Source organism: Patella vulgata, chromosome 4, assembly GCF_932274485.2.
Source record: "Patella vulgata chromosome 4, xgPatVulg1.2, whole genome shotgun sequence".
Lineage (NCBI taxonomy): Eukaryota > Metazoa > Mollusca > Gastropoda > Patellidae > Patella > Patella vulgata.
Genome location: NC_065882.2, coordinates 75,802,316 through 75,820,769, shown reverse-complemented (window position 1 = coordinate 75,820,769; position 18,454 = coordinate 75,802,316). Strand labels below are relative to the sequence as shown.

At 36.3% G+C, this 18,454-nt stretch overlaps 1 protein-coding gene across 1 annotated transcript; it reads left to right on the top strand.

Moving 5' to 3' along the window:
• Positions 1-1,715: 1,715 nt before the first annotated feature.
• LOC126819306 (WD repeat-containing protein 18) lies at positions 1,716-18,319 on the top strand. The gene is made up of 11 exons (XM_056100444.1): positions 1,716-1,753; positions 3,215-3,406; positions 4,030-4,140; positions 4,818-4,951; positions 5,430-5,577; positions 12,895-13,038; positions 13,560-13,627; positions 15,140-15,264; positions 16,421-16,560; positions 17,615-17,683; positions 18,182-18,319. Exons 1-11 carry the CDS (start codon positions 1,736-1,738, stop codon positions 18,308-18,310), a joined length of 1,278 nt encoding a protein of 425 aa, XP_055956419.1. The 5' UTR covers positions 1,716-1,735; the 3' UTR covers positions 18,311-18,319.
• The last annotated feature ends 135 nt before the right edge of the window (positions 18,320-18,454 follow it).

The following is an 18,454-nucleotide window of genomic DNA, read 5'->3' as shown; positions in this document are numbered from 1 at the left end:
CCCATTTCTCTGTCTCTCTCTCTCTCTGTCATTGAGTCAACTGGCGTGGTTACGAATCCCCGGTTGTACGTGACAAGGAGCAGGGTCACCTGTCCAACCTCGTGGGTTTTCTCTGGGTCCTCCGGTTTCCTCCCACTGCTAAAGACCCCTACTCGCAAGCTAAAGACCCCTACTCGCAAGCTAATTGAAATTAAACCGTGTATGTAAGGCCCGAAATGACCTAGTTTGTGTGGAGTAGACACTACATAAATTCTTTAACAGACCTAGTTGTACATTGGTAGGCTATCAGTTTTAAAGATGCATTATGTAAGAGCTAAATCTGCCCAGTGGGTGCCAGGTCGTTTTTCTGATGTCACATCTTATATAAATTATTATTTAGACATTAATTCATATGACAAGCCTAAAATCCACTCTCTAGAGCATCGAATGGCTGAAATTTAAATGGATTTGAACACCCGCGAGATATAAAAATTTAACAATAAAATCGGTAATCGAGACTTGGGTTCGGGTGTCAAGTACCATTGCTACGATTATAAACGATCAACGCTACATCTTCAAACTGTTATAACTTCACACAGAATAAAGTAATTTGAATTAGATTTTCAATATATTCAGCTCTTAATCGAAATCCTACATAATGCATATTTAAGCAAACATACTAGTAGTTGTAATAGAAACCAAACAAATGATCAGGTAGCTTTCAAACTTTACAGTTTTGTGTTACATAGGCCTTAAGCCTATTCATATAATTAGATGACAGAAGTTCTAGAGGTGTTTATTCCAATTCACTGAACATCACAAATGATGTCCTCACCTCACTGACAACCACAAGTTAACTGACCTCTCTCAGTGGAGTGCATACTCTCTTACACATACAACATTACATAAGGGACAACACATATAGTATGATACTGTATGCCATTTGAATGAAATGAAATGGATGGGGTTTAATGTCCTACTTTTCTACACGAACTGAGCTAAATAAGACAATTATACACCATGCTATGATGGAAATTTTGCCCAGATTGCGGCTCTGTATCCTGTTTTTGTTTCAGATTTTATCGTCAATGGTACTTTTACTTACAGAGCAATGAATGTGTAGGCTACAGGAGACCATCAAAATGACTAGACACTGTTCCTTGCCAGGCCGTCTGTCTGCAACATTGTCAAGGGGGGGAAACAATGCTGAATAAAATCTGAGTAACTTTCTTGCTCAACATCGGGATCAAACTTTAGACCGCTTGGTTAGTGCACCAGCGCCTTAATTAATTACTGACTGAGGAATCGTGGCTCCTTCCAAAAAAACATTAAACCGCTGTCTTTGAAAATTACTGAATTTTGCTAATGATAAAAAAAAAAATAGGAATTAACAAAATAAACAAAAGCAAATTAAATCAAATTCACTGATAGATGTGTTGGTACAAAGACACATATATATTGCTGTGGCAATACAAAGAAGGTTACAAAGACCAGCATTTAGGAAGTAGTACACAGTGTGATTCTCACAATGAAGGAGATCATAAATTATTACTTTTTGTAATCTCAATTGCTTTCTTTTAATTTTGAGGAGCAGAACAGTAGGACGTTAAACCCCATTTCATTTCATTTATTTCTTTTAATTTTGCGTGCAACTGGACTATATCGTTTCGTAATATTCTAAGAAAGAGTTTCAAATTGAGAACTTCGTATCGTAATATTATTTTTAGAAAGAGTTACAAAATTTTAATAAACCAAGATGTCAGCGCCCAGAGAGGTACATGTTTTTATTTTGGTTTATGTTTAATTTGACGTTTAATTTATCTGTAACGATCATGTCGATGTAATTATTCCACTACCACAGAATTACACCGTGCCTTTATCAGGAACAATAGCCTTTTTTCTTCTTACTTCTGACATCTCAAAACAAATTCCGTACGTTTTTTTTTTTGTTTTTTTGTTTTAACAAGTCAAGTGAAGCAGTCTTTTGAGTCTAGTCTGTAGTCATATGGATAGAACAAAAAACTGAGGCCCCAATCCCATTTCATCTACATCATTGAATGTAGTAGGAATTTTTTTTTAAAATAAGATCTGTTTGTGGCGATGTCCATGCCCAGTTACCCCCATACTATAGAACACCACATGACTTTTCTTCTTACTTTATTACTAAATACTGGACGTACTAGCCTGGGAACCAAGATGACTCAGTGAAAAAGAAGTTAGCTTGCTAGCCTGGAGGTCCTGTGTTCGTTAATTTCGATCCCTTTGTTTGCCAACGTATTGTTTCGACGGGATGAAAAACCAAGGTTGTACAAATTGGCGTGCAAGTAAAAGATCCTTTGGCAGTTGGAATTTGGTTTAAGAGTAAGCCAAATTTCCCTCATAGCACACTATGGGCCTATGACATATGCCTGTCTTCATTAGCCCAGTCTTTTCAAGTGATGTAATATGTTGATCTAATGGCTAACCTTTGTGGGAAAATTGAGAGAATTTAATGTCCAGTAAACTAAGCTGCAGAAAAAGAAATTGGCAGAGGATAATGCAGGAATTTACGAAGGCTGTAGTTATTTATGGTAAATGGACTGCGACTATGAAATACAAGCTGAAGAATGAATTCTCCCTCAATCAAGAAATGTCATAAACAAGCCTGATTCTTGTGACATGGGGTAGTTATCTTCAGATTGTGACGTTTGGAGAAGGATTTGATGCAAACTTTTTATACATGTAGATAAAAATGATTGAATATGTTTATAATCCAAATATATATATCATCAAATCACAAAGTTTGTATGTGCGAAAGCATCTTTAAAGGGCAATAAAATCTGTTGCAAGGTGGTGAAACAGAAATATTGCTAGGTGGTAGGTGTATGATTGTTTAGTGACACATTTGTCAATAAAAAGTTATAGAAAATCAGAGAGAGATGGGGTTTAACGTCCACTCGATACAAACTAGGTCATTTCGGGACTAACATATGATTCAATTTTATTTCAATAATTTGCTTGCGTGAAGGGGTCTTTAGCAGTGGGAGGAACCTGGAGGACTGGAGAAAACCCACGATTTTGGACAGACAACCCTACTCCTTGTCACATACAACCGGGGAATCGAAACCACGCCAGTTGACTCAGTGACAGGCCTTATGATACAGCGTGCACGTTCTAACCATTCGGCCAGCCAACCGACCTGTAGAAAATCAGATTTCAGACGTGACACGTAACTTATCTTTCTTTTGTACTTTAGGTACTCTTCACGAGTGACGCTTCAGGTCAACTATGGAATTCCTGTGTTTGGGATTTCCATACTGGCACCAGTTTAATGCAGTATAGAGGTGGGAGTTCTGGTAGTCATAGTTTATGTCTTTTAGGAGATGATTATTTAGTCGGTGGAGGGGGACAGAAATCTCTTGTCAATGTTTGGGAATTACAGAGAAAGGTAAGCTAAATCGTATATTTAATTTTAATTGACATATACATTTCGCGACATTTATTATTTAATTTCCCTTTTATTTCTGAGTTATGGTCTGAATAGAAATGGGTATATACTTAACTCAGTAGTATTTTGAAATTCAAGTTGAAATCAATACTACAATTGGCAATAAATGACAGTTCTCATGCATGAGGCATGGTATGTCATGTCTCTCTAGAACACTGATACCGCTTTTCATTTTGTTTAGCGAACCTGGAAGTCCCAAGTTGGGCCCTGGTGGTGGCAGGAAAATTTCCCTTATACAACACTGTATGACATATGTCTATGTTCATTATCCCAGTTGATGCAATTGGAATTTAAAGTAAGAGTAGGACCTAGTGCCACAAGCTGGATACGTTCGACTTCAATGTAATAGCAGCGCGGAGCAATATTCTTTACTGGAATGCAGGCGGTCTATAAGTTCATTATTATTATTATTATTGATAGGCTGTTTCAAGGTTGCTGCAAATTTCATTTCATTTTGTTTGAAAATTCTATAGTTCACTTTGCTAACAAATTTGATTAAATCTCTTTAAAGGTACTTACTTTTTGGAGCCACTTTTGAAGATTTTGTATTTTTATATTTACAGGATCAGAATCAGTTAAAGATAATATTACCAGGAAAAGTGAACTGTATCTCTGCCTCACCAGATGGCAATTATTGTATTTTTGGAATTGCTGAAAAAATTTATATTTGGCAGGTATGGTGATAAGTGAACACTTTTTTATTACTTTCATGTTAGAAACTTTTTATAAAATAAGTATCGGTACTCAGATGTGAATTGAAACCTTCTGATTCAAAGCTTATGAAATTTGTCTAAAAATAAAAATCTATAGAGGTATTGAATACTCAAGTTTTTTTGTAGGCCTACTGTGCAATGAACACCCCTTTCCAAGAAAATTCTTAAGTGGATCAGCTTATGCTTAAAATCTTTATTACAGCTTATTTGTCAGATATATCACTTCAACTGGCAAGTCCTGGTTTTTTTTTTAAAACGATATTTTTATTCAGGATGATTGAGAGAAGAGAGATGGGGTTTAACGCCCACTAGACACAACCTTGATCATTTTAGGACTAATATGATTTTAATTTTATTTCAATAATTTGCTTGCAAGTAGAGGCCTTTAGCAGTGGGAGGACACAGAGAAAACCCACGAGGTTGGACAGGCGACCCTACTCCTTGCCACGTACAAACAGGGAATCAAAACCACACCAGTTGACTCAATGATAGACCTTATGATACAGCGCGCACATGCTAACGCCTCTGGATAGAACGAACTGAGTCTTGTACCGTTGGTTCAAACTCAAGAAGAAACCAAAGGATGATGGCCAATGTAAAACCTTTGTAATTTTTGTTTTATCTGTTTTGTATTGTAGACATGTTCAGGGAATTTATTAAAAGTTATCAGTCGTCATTATCTTGATGTAAAGTGTATTAAATTCACTGATGATGGTAGCCATTTTATATCTGGTGGTGAAGATAATTTAGTTATTGTATGGTGTCTAGCAAGGTATGAAATAATTTCTAATTTGAAACTTTGTTTTTTACCTGATAATTTAAGATGTTTATTGAATCAGAGTCTATTGATATTCTGTTTAAACAACATTTGATAATAGAACACATTAAAACGAACAGTTCTATGGAATTGGAATGTGATTACTGTATTTTAATGGCGCTATACTTCTTTTGTCCTAGGATTTATAACATAACTGAAACTATGAGAGCTTCTTTGGATTTTCTTTGTTATAACTCTTTACTTTTCAAATTTTATTCTTTTAAATTTGAATAATTCAAGACATTTAAAGAACTGAATGTAAAGGTTGGACAACCATCAGCATAAACTTTCTTCATGTATTTCACAGACATGTAACTTGCCTCTCAAAATTGACTGTAATAAATAGTAACATGATCGGAACATTGACCAAATTTTTAAATCTGTAACATGTTATAAGTGAGACACATCAGTTATGTTTTTATTTTTATTTCAGGACAATTTCATCAACAGATTTTCCTTTGTCTAAACCAGAACCTAAATATGTTTGGTCTGGACATTCATTACCTATTAGAGATGTGCATGTTGGAGCAGGTGGTGTTAGAGCTAGAGTTATCTCCTCTTCATTAGATCAAACTTGTAAAGTAAGTACAAACACAATACAATTTTCAAATAAAACTCATTTTATTCAACCCTACTTTTACATTTTTGTTTAAACAGCGACATTGTTTTTTTAACTTGATATATAAACAAGGCAATATAGAACATCTTCGTTTATTCCATACGTGTTGAGGCTAAGTGGTAAGACGTTGGCTCGCTAGCCTGGAGGTCGGGTGTTCGATCCCTGCATTGGCCGAGAAAGTTCATCAGGATTTTCCAGCATGGGTTCCCCTTATCAGTGGTGCAGGATGGGGGGGGGGGGCCTGACATGAACAGCTGTCTAGTCATTCGGATGTGACAAAAAACCAAGGTCCCGTGTATACATTGGCGTTGCCGTAAAAGATCCCTTGGCAGTTGAAATTTGATATAAGAGTTGGCCATATTGCCACTGCCCGGACAAAATTTCCCTCATAGCACACTGTATGGCGTATGCCCTTCTTCACTAGCCTACTCAGAGCAGAACAGTAGGACGTTAAACCCCATTTCATTTCATTTCTATACATGTTGTGGAATATGGTGTTTGAGAAAGTTGGTCTGAATCAACTCGGTAAAACAACCTAGGTGTGCGGAACCCAATGTGATTAAATGTTACGAGCTTAACATGATTGTAGAATGTTTCCTGAATTTATTGGCAGACAATAATCGAAAATAATAATATTGCTTGAAAATTCTTTGATTACTGACCGAAAATGTATTGTTAACTACTTGGACTGAGAATAGGTATCAGGTATCCTAGAAAGGGCGTGGTATACAACATAAACCATAATTATTTCAGAAGTTTACATTAGTTTCTATATATTTAAAAATGTCTACCAGATATGTACCTTAAAATCCAAGAAAACAAATACTTTGTTAGCATGAAAATAATTGTCAACATCTGGTTCAGAATACTGTTCATACATGTATGTTTGGCTTGAGTTAAGGTATCCCCCAATTAATTGGTGCAAGTGTTAGAAATGAACAATACAGTCAAATGTTCTTAAAACACACTAGAACTAGAACCAAATACAAGGCAAAAATCAAAATTTTTTGAAATAATGATGGTGGAGAATGCCCCTCCCCAATCGGTGCTAGCACCCCTCCCACCATCCGATGTATTGCCTTTGGCAATGTCCCATCCCACCTGTTCTTGAACTTCCTTTATCCACCCTGGGCCTGTCCCCAAAATAATGGTACACAAGTGGTCACCCTAATTCGGGTCAAAATATTATCTAACCTGCATTTCATTTTTGGGGGTTTAATCTTGTTAGTTATTCTACAAATAAAATAGAACATTTTGTCATTGTCCCCCGCCTTTCGAAGAAAGCAGGGGACTATTAAAATGGGTTCGTCCGTCTGTCTGTCTGTCTGTCTGTCTGTCTGTCTGTCCGTCTGTCTGTACGTCTGTCTGTACGTCCGTCTGTCTGTCCGTCACACTTTTTGGGACACAATAACTCTCTTCCTAATTGAGCTAGAATGTTCAAACTTGGTGTATGTGTTTATTAGGTCAATGCCTTGATGGAGTTCGAAGATGAGCATTTTCCGCTTAGGGTAAGCAGAGATAAGCAATTTGATTGGTTGATACTTTGGGGCACGATAACTCTCTTCCTAATTGAGCTAGAATGTTCAAACTTGGTGTATGTGTTGATTAGGTCAATGCCTTGATGGAGTTCGAAGATGAGCATTTTCCGCTTAGGGTAAGCAGAGATAAGCAATTTGATTGGTTGATGCTTTGGGACACAATAACTTTAGTTCTAATTAAGTGAGATTGATGAAACTTGGTGTATAGTTTCATTACAGTAATACCTTGACTAAATTTGATAATGAGCATTTTCTGCTCAGGGTAAGCAGAGCGATACGCAATTTGATTGGTCGAGACTTTGGAAAACAATAACTCTCCTACTTTGATTGTCCCCCGCCTTTCGAAGAAAGCAGGGAACTATTAAAATGGGTTCGTCCGTCTGTCTGTTTGTCTGTCTGTCCGTTCCGCTTATTTGTGATAAATTTATATGTGTCCTCTAATTATTTTCCTATTTCGGCGGGGGACATCAGCCTCACTGTTGGATTGTTTTCCTTGTTTAATTTAGATGATAAAAATATTTAGCAACCCTGAACCCCCCCCCCCCCAAAAAAAAAATAAGGATCCATAGGTTGTGTGGGAGAGAGAGAGAGAGAGACAGACAGACAGAGCTGGCTGTTCATGCTATAATAGTTCAAAAATAGATAATGCAAAATGAATAGATTGAAAATTTCATTCAAATTACTTAATTCTGAGCAAAGATATTAGCCTTTGAAGGTTTGACAAGGTGTGTGCACTGATTGTAACCATTTTTAGATTAAATCATTAAATGGCTGAACCATTGTAATCTACTTAAAATCGGAACAATCCGATGGTCTTGTCATGTTAATAAATGTCTAATTAATAGTTTTGATAATGTATAAACAGGACCTCAGTTTTTCATAGTATCCGACAGACTAGACAGTGTCCTGGCCAGTCCCTCCGTACTGCACCACTGACAAGGGGAAACCATTTGAAAAAAGGCCTAAGAAAAGACCTGCAATAGTCAGATTTACCTCTTGTATAATGCCCCATTAAGTATTAGAAATATTTATTGACTCTGTCATGTTTTCTATGTTACGGTGGATGTATTTATAAATTATGTTGACATCGCCCATTATCCTATACATTCAGTTACCACTTGTTTTGACACTTCTCAAAACTTATTTTTCACAAATAGATAAGAAAGAAACTAAGGTAATGTTCATGTTTTAGTAGCTTTTGAATCAACCTCAATAGAGTATTTTTGTTTCATAAGTAGGTCATGTTTTAGTATTTTGATTCATATGTAGGTCAAGTCAAATATATAATGTATTATATTTAGCTATATAGTTAAATGTAATAAAGAGTCCCACATTGTTGTGTAATAACTACTTTCTTTTAACAAAATTAATATACCTGTAAATAATATTAGATAGTCCTTTAAATTTGAGGGGAGTTGATCATAAGGTCTGTCATTGAGGTATGGTTTTGATTCTCTGCTTGTACATGACAAGGAATAGGGTCGCCTCTCCAACTTGTTGGTTTTTTACTAGTCCTCCAGTATCCTCCTACTGCTAAAGACCCCTGCTTTCAGCTAATTATTGTAATAAAATTGAACCATGTGTTAGTCTCGAAATGACCTAGTTTGTGTCGAGTGGATGTTACCCCCCCTTTCACTATTTCTCTCTTTCTCTCTCCCTCTCTCTCCCTCCCTCGCCCCATAACATTTTAGATTCAGGATAACCTATTTATAGCTCTCTTTACACTGAAAAAAGTAAGTCTGATGAGTGAGACTTACTCAAGGGAAACGTCATCAGTATTTATATCTTAACTTACCAAGATTAAAGATGCATTACCCGTATGTACAGTAAGAACTGAATCTGCTAATTACAGGTTTTTATTTTGACTTCAAATGATATATATAAATTATTATATAGACATATGTTCACATGACAAGCCTATAATCAACTCTCTAGACCATCAGATGGCAGAGATTTAAACATGGTAAATCAAGGCTTAGTCATGATCAATTAGTACTGTTCCTACACTAATAAACAGTCTATGCCCCATCTTGTCAAAACTTCAAACAGGGATAACTTCGCTCAGAATAAAGTAACTATTGAACTATTATAGCAATAACAGCCAAACCAGCTCTTTATCTAGTGCATCTTTAAATCAATTGTGAATTGCCATAGTAGAGCGAACTAGGTCACTTGTAGAGATAAAAAAGGTGTACAGAGCTCTAGTAAGTAATACTCGACTAGCAAGTGTAATATCACATATATACACTGTTAACATGTGGAGCAAGTGTTATAGAGTTCACAGAGGCTTTCAGCTGTTGTATTAATAGGCCTTGTTTAGTACAAAGGAGTGTTAACAACTTTAGAAATTTGCCTTTGTTACTTATAGAATTGTAAAGAAACTTATAAAAAGGAAATTAGAGAGTGTTACAAAAATGGAAGTTGAACATCTTGGAGGTTGTCATTGTGGAGCTGTACGTTTTAAAGTTCTGGCTCCAAGAGTTTTAAATGTCTTGTCATGTAACTGTAGTATCTGCAGAATGAAACAAAACGTGCATTTTGTTGTGCCAGCTTCTAAGTTTACTTTACTTCAAGGAGAAGAAAGCTTGACAACTTATCAATTTAACACAAAACAGGCAAAGCATCAGTTCTGTAAAATATGTGGTGTTCAGAGTTTTTATACGCCTCGTTCGAACCCAGATGGAGTAGGGATAACGCATTATTGTTTGGATCCTGGAACAGTTGACAGTGTGAATGTTGAATGTTTTGATGGTGAAAATTGGGAAACTACTTACGCTAACTCTGATATACGTAATCGTTCCAAGACAGATTAAATAATAATTTGAGATATCAACGTGTACAGTAGCGTCATCATTCTGTTCTATGCAGTGGGGTACAGCTGTTTGGTGATGCCCAGAGTCAACTTCTTCGTTGTATGTTCCCAAGACTCAAGTATAGGTCATAGTACTGAGAAATAATAGAAAGGAAGACATTTTAAACATACATTATGCAAGATCTAAATCTGCCTATTGCAGATCTTTCTCTAGGCCTAAAATGTTATATAAATTATTAATTAGACATTAATTAACTTACCAAGACCATAATCAACTCTCGATGCCATCGGATGTGTACGGTATTTAGTGGATTCAAATACGTTTGTGCTGGATGCAGTTACCATAAAATTGAGACTTTGTTTATCATCGTAACAATGGTATTAATGACAATCGAGGCTAGCCTATAATTATATCGCCAATTTCCTTGGCTAAGAGTGAAGTAACTTGATTGAAATTTTCAGCATATTCTCTTTTCATATTATCTATTTTTTAACTACTATAGTGAGAACTGTGAGAACTGTCTGCTCTTTATCTAATCTTGCCTAATGTCACTTTAAATGGAAAAACAGATGAAATCAACTTTTTATTCAAATTTAGCCGGCCATGCTTGTACAACAATGTTAACAGTGATTATTTCCTAATTTTAATTTCACTCTTTGATTGGCTAACCACTGGTTTTAAGTAGTAACGGCTCACTAACATGGAGACTCCGTGTTCGATCCCTGCATTGACAAACACATATATATTCTATATAAATACAATCCATGATAGAGACGAATTAAATCCTTACTGAAATTACTGTTGATGGGTGAAAGAATCCCTTACAGTTCAGGTAAGATCGAATCTCGGTGACACAGTTGGGGACCGAATGTAAAATATTAAATGCTTCCTGGATTAAAACTACTATACAGTCTTGTCAAGTTCATTGTTTGGGGAATATTACTGTTTCTTTATATTCTATATACATATAAGTTACTGGGTTAAATAATAAACAAGCTCTATACACTCACTACAACAACAGCTAAACCAACTGTGTGGATAAGTCCATATACAATTAGACTTGAAGACCCTGATTTTAAAGGGAATTTTGATTGTTTTGTTTTGACCATATCCCGTTTATGTCGTCTGCAGAAGATTGCGAATGTTGTGAATGTTCATGCTATTATCTTTGTAAATAGTGAATAAAATAAGAGTGTGTATGTATTGTATGTGTGTATTTATGTATGTTTGCTAATTATGCTTCAACACTGCACCCCATATAAAATCAACTAGCATGACCCCTTGAATGTTTTAGGCCATTGAATTTGGGCCCCAGGGCAAATGAACCTGGGTCCAGGGCAAATGAACCTGGGTCCAGGGCAAATTGGGACTGGCCCAGGCAAATCACGCTTCGTCATCCCACTCCACTCCCAAATATGCGGTATCAAATTAACCGGCATGCTTAGGCCATCGAATATAGGTCCCTTATGAAATTGAATTTGGGCCCCGGGTTAAGCTGTGTATCCTGCTAGTACTGAATAAAATTGAAGTATTGAACCATTATGGACTGATTTAGAGATTCAGCTTTAATAATAATTTTGGTTGCCTGGAATTCAAAATCCATGACGATCATTAGAGAATTTAACCTTATAAAATACTTGAGGTAATGGAACAATAGCCACTTGGGTAATAGATCTTGACCATTAATATGAATTATTCCCCAGATTATAAACAAAGAGATCAGTCATACTTGGGTTGTAGCCTCATTTCTAGAAATTTAATAGTTACAAATTGTTGTCTTCAATGTACTAACATTGAGATGTCTTGTTAATACACAGTCGATCATGGTGTATGTAATAGTTATATACCTTGTTTTCATTGTGTATGGGTTGATACACCGTCTCTTTTTTGAGTGGGGCTCCGAGGCGATGAGCATAAGCTGTGACAAAATGTGAAAGTGCGACAAAATGTGAAAGTGCGACTAGATATCAAAATGTAAAGAAATGTGAGACAAAATGTAAGAATATGACAGAGAGTGATGCACATTTGAAAAGTGCCGCGACAGTTGAAAATGATGACTCTTTTACCATAACTTGTTCAAAACGGGTTGTAGATGTTCAAATAAATATGTAAATCATGATTTTGTTGGTTTTTTTTGTCCCCTTTCAACTGATACACGGCCACTTTTCAACTGATATATCCTCCCATTTACATCAAAGAGTCAAGAAAAAGTATGGGTATAAACCATAATAATACAGTGTTTGGTGTACTAGCCTAGTAAATACACAGTCGATCATTAGATATACTAGAATGTTTGGGAAATGTTTCCTTTTATTTTGGATTGTCTACCTTGCTGCGAGTCTGTTTTCATATTAAGTGAAGTCTGTATCACTGCAGGCTCAGGACTGTATAGTGTAGTGAATTCTTACGACCGGCGCCCAGATCCATTCACTTGATTTGATAATACTTTTCCTGTTTATTGCTGTATGGCTTGTCCACGTGTATATCTTGCTGGGTTTATGTTTGTTTGTGTGTGGTGCAGTTTTCCTGCCCTCACAGGTGCTATGATAACACAATCTTAAGACTCCGGACATTATGTGACAGTGGGCATGTCTGTTAAAGGAATGCTGTTTTCTCGATGTTCATGGTAGCTGATTTATTTTTATATGATAAATATTTATCCTTGCATAGACAAGGGCGGTGGGATAGCCGAATGGTTAGTCTGTGTGCGCTGCATCACACAGTCTGTCATTTAGTTAAACGCAATGTGGTTTCGATTTCCCGGTTGTACATGACAGGGAGTAGAGTCTCCTGCCCAACCTTATGGATTTTCTTCACGTCCTCCGGTTTCCTCCCACTGCTAAAGACCAGAACACGTAAGTGAATCATCGAAATAAGACTGAACCATATGTTAGTCCCAAATTATTTCTTTGTGTTTATATTTTGTAGTTATGGGATATGGCAACAGGTGAACTATTATGTTCTTTTATCTTTGATACCCCCATTATATCAGTTTCTATGGATGCAGCAGAAATGAGAATATTTGCAGGTTCAACCAATGGAAACATTTTCTGTGTTAATTTATATGGAGAGGTAAGATAGGTTTGGATGAATTTATTGTATACAAATGTATATGATTTATACGGAGAGGTAAGATAGGTTTGGATGAATTTATTGTATATATGATATCAATGCGATAATTATAAATGAACATGGTAGGAGACAAGAATTTTCCAGTTTTAATGTTTAAGGATTGTTTGTAAATTTTGATATTTTAAGATAAAAAAGGGCCAAATAAATATTTTTTAGCCATGTGAACTCTCCAAATGAGATGTTCTAGGAAGTGGCATCAGGTATTCTATAAAGGAAGCACACACTTCCTTTCGCACAACACCTGTCACTAATTATAGCTAACATCTATTTTTATTAATTTATTTTGTCTGCCTTTAAGGCTTTAATCCTTTAAACGCAGACTTTAATTTTTGTTATTTTTCTTTACTTCGATTTTTATATCTCCCTATTAATATATTTTTCTTTGTTTTGATATCGCCTTGTTTAGTAATATTTCATTTAGTCGGTGTAGGACGTTAAAACCTATTTCATTTATATTTCAGCCTATACGAACAGAAAGACATATAGGTAATACAGCAGGAGAAGGAATTAATATCTTTAAAGGTCACAGGTAAGCGTTATAGTTTAACCACAATGGCTGCTTAAGCACAATCCGATTAAAACGCAGATCCTATTTCATTTCAATTTTATAGTTCAAAATTTTGTTTTACTTGTCTTAATTACACTAAGTGTTGTTATATATATGTAACCTGCGTTCTGGATGTTGTGAGGGATTAGCCAATGAAACGGTCTGTTACAGTAAGTTGTTTGGCGTGAGGTACATGGAAACCACTAGAAACATCAACACCGACATCATAGGGTCAGAAGTCGCTTGTAAGACTTCTGACACAACCTTCCACAACAACCGGTCAGATCTGCATGTAGTAGAGGCTATCAAAAGTATAAAAAAATGAAACGAAATATAGATCTGTATTTTAATCAGATTGGCATAAGCAGTACTATTTTATTTTATAGTAATGTATCATGATGGTTCATTGATGTCCAACCATTTATCTTACACGACTAATCCTGAGAAATGTACATTTTTTGAGAGTGAATAGAAATTCTAATATGGCAGCTAAAACAAAATGCTACATCTAGTCTTGGGCAATTATCACGAAAACACAAGATTTCCTTAACATCATGCTTTAGTTATACCTGTTCCGGAAATTAAAATAATTGATGAATAATGTGCTGAACATTTTTTAAAGTGTTTTTACACATAAGAATTATAAATTTAATTCTATTCATTGTCTTTAAGGTTATTCCTTAAAACTCTAACTTTCTGACATTTGAATTGAAATGAAATGAAATGAAATGAAATGGGTTTTTAACGTCCTACTCTTCTGCTCCTAAACTGGGCTAATGAAGACGGGCATACGCCATACAGTGTGCTATGAAGGAAATTTTTCCCGGACAGCAGCGCTACGACCTACTGTTATATCAAATTCCAACTGCCAAGGGATCTTTTACGTGCACGCCAATATGTACACTGGACCTCGGTTTTCCGTCCCATCCGAAAGACTAGAAAGCTGTCCTTGTCAGGTCCTCGGTCCTGCATCACTGGCAAGGGGAAACCACGCCGGAAAATCTAGATGAACTTTCTCGGCCAATGCAGGTATCGAACACCAGACCTCCAGGCTAGCGAGCCAGCGTCTTACCCACTTAGCCACGTGATTCCCCACATTTGAATTGAAAGGTTAATTGTCTAAATCATTGTTTTCCCTCCTAGTCAGTCAGGGCTGGCAAATATTAACGAAATGAAAGCCCTGGTATTGTCCTGGAAGGTTTTTGGGGGCTTGGTTTAAATCATAGCGTCTGTCATTAAGTCAAGTGGCATGGTTTTTACTCCCCGCTTGTATGTGACAAGGAGTTGGGTGGCCTGTCCAACCTCGTGGGTTTTCTCCAGGTCCTCCGGTTTCCTCCCACTGCGAAAAAACCCTACGCGCAAACGAATTATCGAAATAAAATTAAACCGTATGTTAGTCCCAAAATGATCTAGATTGTGTCGAGTGGACATTAAACCCCATTTCTCTGTCTTTCTCTCCCTAGAAGATGTTTAATCTGTATATTTTAATTTTAGTTCTCAAGTAAATTGTTTATGTGTTTCTATGGATGGTACAGTATTGGCATCAGGGTCAGATGATAGTACAGTTAAACTATGGGATATACACAGTGGTCAGTGTATACGAACATTAGATCATAAAGGTAAGTCTCTTCATAACACAGAGGAGTTGACGTCAGATCTCTAAAACAAAAGCAAAAAAAAACCCAATGATTTATTTGGTTGTAGTCAATTCCATATAATAACATGTTCACATAACCGTGAGACTAACCTCATTGAAACGTTGCAGTTAGTAAACCTAGTGAATGTTATCCATAAAACTGTCTGTTATTATTCACATTATATTGTAGTCTCTATCAATCAGACAAATATTCTACGTTGAAGACTAGGAGATTCTGGGTGACCAAGACTAATCATATTGTAGTCGAGAGCCACAGTGGCTATGTGACTAACTTGCAGGCTAGCTAACTAGCAGGTCCAAAGTTTGATCCAAGTGATGTTCAAAAAAGTTTTGTTTTTCTGGCTTGGTTTCCCCATGTCAGCAGTTTAGAATGGAGGGCCTTTCAAGCAACAGCAGCTAGTCGTTTGCAGGGATTAAAGAATCTTTGACAGTTGAAATTCAAAATAAAAGTAGACTGTAGCATGATGTGCCTGGTGTAGGAGGAAAGTAGGATGTTAAACAACATTTCATTTATATTCTAGTCACATGTGTAGTCACCTATCCTCTGTCTGTCCATCTACACCACTGATTCTTGTTAAAACCTACAGTGGAGATTTCATTTTCATGACAGATTAATTTGAAATTATACGAAGATTGCTATTGAAATTCAAAAGTGTTGCATGACATATTGCAGTCATTTCAATGTAACCTGCATTCTAGATACTGCATCCTCCAGATCTTTACTCATGTGTCCTACCTACATACAGGATATATTACTGGCTAAATCTATTTGTTACGGCCAGCTCAATTTCGTCAAGGTCGCTGAGATGTAAATAAGGTTAGGGCATGTGATTGTTGGCGAGATTGTATGTTAGGTTTAAGAATTTGGGGGAGAGGTTAAGTCTCCACATAAGCACTGACCTAGGATGATGAAAATTTGGTTTGTGATATTTCCTAGTTTTACCAAAAATACATGCAATACATTAGATTTATATACCTTCGGTATCGCTTGTGGTTTTCTGGTATTTTGATTTCTGAACAAAAAAGAATAAATTTGACCTTTGACCAAACTTGATGTTGGCCTTATCAAATAGATCTAACCATATATTACTTCCATGTTATATATATATATATTTCAGGTGCGGTTACAAATGCTTTTATAAGTCTAACACCGTATAATGTATTAAATCCTGATAGTAAACCATTTTTACACGTACAACAGTTTAAACGACATTTACATACATCATGTGTTGAGATGAGGATTAGAAATAATAAAAGAGTAAGTACAAAGTATATTTAGATTTAGTAAAATAAAACAATTGAAATAGATAACGGTACATAATCTAAACTGATCTGCAGTGGATCTTGCACTAAGATCACTGGAAGCCATGACGATGAGGATAGAGTATGTCAATGAATGTTCACTGTTGAACCAGTTTTTGATGACAGGTTGGATGGCCAAATGGTCAATGTGCATGCGTTGTATCATAAGGTTTGTCATGGAGTAAACTGACTAATGAGTAGGGTCACCTGTCCAACCTTGTGGGTTTTCTCCCACTGCTAAAGACCTCATCTCTCTCTCTCTCTCTCTCTCTTGATGTCTACACACCTGAGAATCTCCAGTTAACTAGCCACATCTGTTAAATCCATGTGAGTTTAGGTGGGGACGAGTGTGAATACTTAAGGCAAGTCTGTTAACATATATACTTGGTGTTATAAGAATCAATGTTGTTGATGAGAATTGACCTGTATTCAATATTAAATTCCAATAAACAAAGAAATCCACTCAGGCTTGGGAATAACGGTTTTAGATGTACCTGACAAAATGTCAGGCACTATTGAAATAGAAACTGACATTTTCAACTTAGTGCCGGACATGTATTAATAATATCAATAAAAAAGACAAATCAGTGCTGGACAGAATGACAGAAATGAAAATGAAATGAAATGGGGCTTAACGTCCTACTCTCCTGCTCCTATACTGGGCTAATGAAGACGAGCATACGCCATACAGTGTGCTATGAGGGAAATTTTGCCCGGGCAGCGGCACTATCGCCTACTCTTATATCGAATTCCAACTGCCAAGGGATCTTTTACGTGCATTCTAATGTATACACAGGACCTTGGTTTTTCGTCTCATCCGAAGGACTAGACAGCTGTCCTTGTCAGGCCCTCCATTCTGCACCACTGACAGGGGGAAATGACAGGTTTTGTGCCTGACAAATCATGAATTATGTCTGACAATTCCTGTGACAGATGCCTTATTTCCAGGCTTGAATCCACTTGATTACTTCTGTGTGGAATTTATAACATAATATAATATTTCTTTTCAGAAAATTGACGATGACAATGAAAAGGCATTATTAGAATTAGTGCATTCTAAGTCTTCAGTGCCATCAGAGGTGAGCTTATAGTTCAACTATTCTTTAGTATGATAGTACTTAACAGAGGGAGGTTGGGTGGCCGAATGGTTCACACGTGCGCGTCTGTCATTGAGTCAAAAGTCAGGGCTTCGATTCCCCGCTTGTGCATTACAAGGAGTAGGGTCACCTGTCCAACCTTGTGGGTTTTCTCAGGGTTCCCTCCCACTGCTAAAGATTAAACCATATATTAGTCCCGAAATGATCTAGTTTGTGTCTAGTGGACGTTAAACCCCATTTTTCTCTCTCTCTCTGTCAGATCAAGAATAACAGAAAATTTACAAAAACGATGAACAATCAATCACACAGCACGCCCCATATTTACATCACTGCTACAATGACAGTGATGACAATGATTATCAAAATGATCTTATATACTCTCTTCATATCTACAATGACAGTGATGGCAGTGGTGACAGTGACATTGATTATCAAAATGATCTTCTGTACTCTCTTCATGTATTTATTTTCCCTTTTCAGAACGAGAATGATGTAAATGCTGTTCAAGAAGTTGTTGAACTCAAGTCAAAAGTTTCCAAATTAAAATCTGTAAACAAAGAACTTTATGAATATTCAGTGAAACAAATTGTAAATAAAAAAAAGAAATGATAATAAAGATAACATATATAACGTTCATCTTAAAAAATCACGACAAGTAGGAAGTGCATTATGCTGCATTGTGAATTAAACTACAGTGTATTCCCAGTGGGTGGTGCATGGCCGAATGGTTAGTGTGTGCATGTTATGGTTAGT